The 4,780-nt window shown below is 39.8% G+C and overlaps 1 protein-coding gene across 2 annotated transcripts; it reads right to left on the bottom strand.

The window, feature by feature from the left end:
• Positions 1-384: 384 nt before the first annotated feature.
• LOC129539380 (olfactory receptor 1L4) lies at positions 385-4,397 on the bottom strand. 2 transcript variants are annotated; one of them, XM_088841709.1, is made up of 2 exons: positions 4,381-4,397; positions 385-1,300 (listed from the first exon to the last, which is right to left on the bottom strand). In XM_088841709.1, exons 1-2 carry the CDS (start codon positions 4,395-4,397, stop codon positions 385-387), a joined length of 933 nt encoding a protein of 310 aa, XP_088697835.1. The 2 variants fall into 2 exon arrangements, with proteins under 2 accessions (XP_088697835.1, XP_055255907.2); XM_055399932.2 differs by lacking the exon at positions 4,381-4,397 and having other exon boundaries at positions 385-1,385.
• Between the last annotated feature and the right edge of the window lie 383 nt (positions 4,398-4,780).

Consider the following 4,780-nt stretch of genomic DNA (forward strand, 5'->3'; position numbering starts at 1 on the left):
ATTCCATGGATGGAGGAGCCTGGTGGGCTACAGTCCATGGGGTCGCAAAGAGTTGGACATGACTGAGCAACATCACTCACTCACTCATTGTCAAGCTTATGAGGGAATTACTTGCCAATAACTTTCCCCCACTATATGGGTAGCAGAAACTATTTTCCTGAAATCAAAATTCTTTGCAGTACTAGCTTGGTATTGAAAATGTATCTGGTGAAGGTCATTTATAGAGACTGAGTGATCTGGTTTCCAGTTCATACTCTTACTGTGATTCAGCACCACTTCTTAGCATCTCTTTGGGTACCAAGTGAAAAATGGGTACAAAGCAAAGATAACCTGATCATCTCTTAGGTCATCACCCAGTTATGACTTGTAATCTTTTTGTTTTTTCTATGAGTAAACTCGGTCCCTTAATTTCCTTAAACCCCTCTTAATATCTTTGTTCCTTAGGCTGTAGATGAAAGGGTTCAACATGGGTGTCACTATTGTGTATATAACTGTGGCTGCCCAGTCCTTCACCACTGAGTACATGGACAGTGGCCTAAAATACACATAGATGACACTCCCATAGAAGAAGACCACCACGGTGAGGTGGGAGCCACAGGTGGAGAAGGCCTTCCACTTCCCAGCCACAGAGGGGATTTTGAGCACAGTGACAATGATTCTCAGGTAGGAGAAAAGAATGCACAGGAAGGGAGTGGCAATGACAGCCAGGGTCTCGGTCATGACCACAATCTGGTTGGTATTCGTGTCAGAGCAGGAGAGCTTGAGCACAGGCTGGGTATCACAAAAGAAGTGCTTGATGACATGGGAGGCACAGAAAGACAGGCGGGACATGAGCAGCACACGCAGCATGGAGTGCAGGTGAGAGATGGTGCACGAACCCAGCAGCAGGAGGAGGCAACGCCGTGGGCTCATGACCACATCATAATGGAAGGGGTTGCAGATGGCTACCAGCCGATCTATGGCCATCGAGGCCAGCAGGTAGCTGTCAGTGTTCCCCAAGGCCATGAAGAAGTACATCTGGACCAGACAGCCCACATAGGAGATGAATTTTGTCTCTGAGAGTAAGTTCACCAGCATTTTGGGGACAATGACTGTTGTGAAGCAGATATCCATGAAGGACAAGTTGCTGAGGAAAAAGTACATAGGGGTGTGGAGCCGGGAGTCAGAGTGGATGGCCAGGATGATGAGTCCATTCCCCACCAGGGTGACCAGGTACACGATGAGGAAGACAGCAAAGAGGGGTTTCTGCAGGTGGGGGTTGGAAGAGAGGCCCAGGAGGATAAAGCCTGAGATGCTGCTGCTGTAGTTCTTCATCTCCATGTCCTTGACCTCTTGGTCAGAGTTTGGAGGCCCCGTGGGAGTGATGTGAAGGGCAATTTGATGAAGATGGCTCTTTCCTAACCGCCAGCCTATTTAAAAAAAAGCAAGCCTACTGCTTTTTGTTAGGATTTTAAAGAATACTTATTTCAAGAAAGTACAGAGATCAGGGGATAAAGTCCAACAAGGGGAAAGGTAAACAATTCCAAGCTACTCCCTAAATGAGAAGTTAAGGTTTTCCCAGGTGTTCTTAGAAACATCTATGGAACATAATTTTTTTGAGTTCTCTTTTGAAAGATTCTTAGGTTGTTTTAGGTTTTCGCTTGACCAACATCCCTAATCAACTCCCTCACCCCTCCCTGCCTTTTTGTCTTCTTGTTGTAGGGGAAAAGTCTGCTGGGTCCCACCTTGAATCAGGATGCTTTCATTCAAGAGGCACCAATGAATGAGGTCGTCTCATTTGGATCCTCTCCTGTTCATATATCCAGAGGTGGTGGTGGTAGTGGGGGTGGGACAAAAGTGAGCGTTGAATTTCATCTGTGATTCTCAGTATCCACAGAATTCAGATGAGAATTTTTTATGACTTTGGAGCAAAACCTGCTTAATGTTTATTTAAGCATTTCCACTTGTCTAACATGTTCTTGAGGCTCAGATTCTAGGTTTTTGGTTCAGGGATGCCACTCCAAATAGTTATATTATCAGGAATGGCCTATCTTACCAAGATTAATCTTTTCAATATATTGAATTTTCTGATTAAGAAAGTATGAAGTTCTTGTTCTAAACATTCTAATATTATAGGAAATTCAAATGCCCCATTTGTAAGGGCCCCATTCTCACTAGTGTCATGGAAAAGACTGGCAAGAATGATCTGTGTTACCACTATTAAGCTACACTGTTCAGATGATAGTCTGACCCAGCGAAAAAAGCAAAATGGAAGAAACAGAAGGCATAAACATTAGAAAAATTAAACTTGTCATTATGTTTAAGTAGTTTGATTGTATGTTTAAAGAAATCCAAGACAGTCATCTGAAAACTTCTGAATCCTGTGTAGATTTCAGCAAAGTTGCCAAGTACCAAATTAATATACAAATATTAATACTTTTCCTGGGATTTCCCTGGTGGTCAGAGGTTAAGAATCTGCATGCCAATACAGGGGACATAAGTTCCATCCCTGGTTGAAGACCATCCCACATACTGTGGAGCAACTAAGCCCATGCACCACAACTACTGAGCCCGCACGCCGCAGTTACTGAAACCTGTGCACCTTAGAGGCCCTGCTCAGCAGTAAGAGAAGCCACCGCAATGAGAAGCCTGTGCACTGCAACGGGAGAGCCGTCCCTGCTTGCCACTGGTAGAGAAAGCCCGTGCACAGCAATGAAGGCCCAAGCAGCCAAAAATAAATAAATAAATAAACCAAACGTAGCTCTTATTATTTATTTATTCAGCAGTAAATGGTGATTAGAAAAATTTCTATTTCTGTGGTAGTAATATGTAATGGAAAAAAAAGTTACAACTGACAATGGTAAGAAAATCTGAAAAATGTTTAGGGTATACCTGAGGAAGGGAAAAAGAAATGATGAAGAGCTACATGAAGAAGCTATAACAGAACGCAAGGCGAAAATCTGAATAAATAGAATAAATTTTAGGAATATTGCTAAAAATGGAAGATTTGCTACTTAAAAATGCTAATTCTTAGATTCCACATATAAGCTTTATCACACAATTATTTATCTTTCTCTGACTCTTTCATTTAGCAAAATGATCTCAAGTTCCTTTCATGCTGTGAATGGCAGGGTTTCCTTTTTTTCTAATGGCTGACTCTAAAAAGCACAAGTGTGTAGAAACACAGAGTATTGTGGTGGTTGCCAGGTGCTGGGAGCTGAGAGAAATGGCAGATGTCAATTAACAGGTACAGACTTTCAATTACAAGATGAAATAGCTGTGGATCTAATGTACAGCCTGGTGACTAAAATTAACACTATAGTATTATATACTTGAAAGGTGCTAATGCTCAATTCCCTAACCCTTCAGCCCCTGGTAATCACCACTCTGCTTAAGGGAGTGGATCTTAGATGATCTGATCCCCCAAATAAAAATGGTAATTATGTGAGGTGATGGGTATGTTAATTAACCCTACTGTGTTAATCATTTTGAGACATGTAAGTGGATCAAATCACCATGTTGTACACCTTAAATATACATTATTATATGTGAAATCTTAATGAAGCTGAGAAAAGTAAATTTTTCTCAAGCCAAGGAAATTCAATTCACTAACACCCCAGGGGAATATTTAATGGAATTTGAAAAAGCCATTCTAAAATTCATCTAGGGGTATAATGGACAAAGAAAAACAACTAAAGAAATGCAATGATGATGGAGAACTTTTCTAACCAACAATCATAGCATGGCATAATGAAAAATAGAAAGATAGTTCAGTTCAGTTCAGTCGCTCAGTCGTGTCTGACTCTTTACACAGAAAAACAAATCAATGGTTCAACATAAAGAATTTTGTATACTTGTATTTATACATATACATACAGCTAGTTCTATGTGGAAATGAATACATAATAAAGATTTATTTCATAGTAATGGAGAAAGGAAGGACTATTAAAAAGGACTATTAAAGGACTATTTAAAAAGTGATGCTTATGACAATTGGCTCAGCATTTTGTAAAAATGAGGCTAGATTTCTACAGTATCTCACTTATACATAAATAAAGCTCATATGAATGAACAATTTAAGAGTCAAAAAATTTAAACCATAAAATAATCAGCTAAAAATAAAGAAGAATATTTTATAGTCTCAGAATGGGGTTGTCATGCCGAGAAAGAAATAAAATATAGAGGTATGAATGACAAAATACCGTATTCAGAAATGTGAACATTACTCCGAAAGAGACCACAAGGAAAGCTAAAATATAAACTATTGACTCAGAGAAAATATCAGCAACACGTTTACCAAAGAAAACTTATAAGGAGATGTTCAACCTCATTGGTAATCAGAAAATAGAAATTAGACTGAATTACAATTTATACCCGTGAGATTGTGTAGAGGTTCAGAACAGGCTTCCCTGGATCATTTTGGCCTGTAGATTAATTTGAACTCAAGTCAACTGAAACCCACTGGACTCAAGAAAAACTGCTGTTCCTCACTTTACTATTTATAATTGAAATGGAAGATTTATTACCAGAGAGAAATTTTATCTAAGTGGTCCCATCTGTATGGCAGGACAAGCATCCAACCACCCAACATCTGCTCTTCTTATTGTCTTGCGGATGACTCTGCTGTTCTTGAGAGCCCCAGACTTCTATAGCAATTCTTAGCTCAGGATGGCACATAGACCTCACTGGACCTTTCTGTCTTTTAACCTCCCATGTGTGTGAGGTCTTTGACCCTGTCATGTATGTGAAGTTCTCATACAAATGAAATTAAATTTGATTTTCCCATTAATTTATCTCATGC

The sequence above is a fragment of the Moschus berezovskii genome, chromosome 11 (genome assembly GCF_049115385.1).
Source record: "Moschus berezovskii isolate FMDL1 chromosome 11, NW_MosBer_1.0, whole genome shotgun sequence".
NCBI classification, from domain to species: domain Eukaryota; kingdom Metazoa; phylum Chordata; class Mammalia; order Artiodactyla; family Moschidae; genus Moschus; species Moschus berezovskii.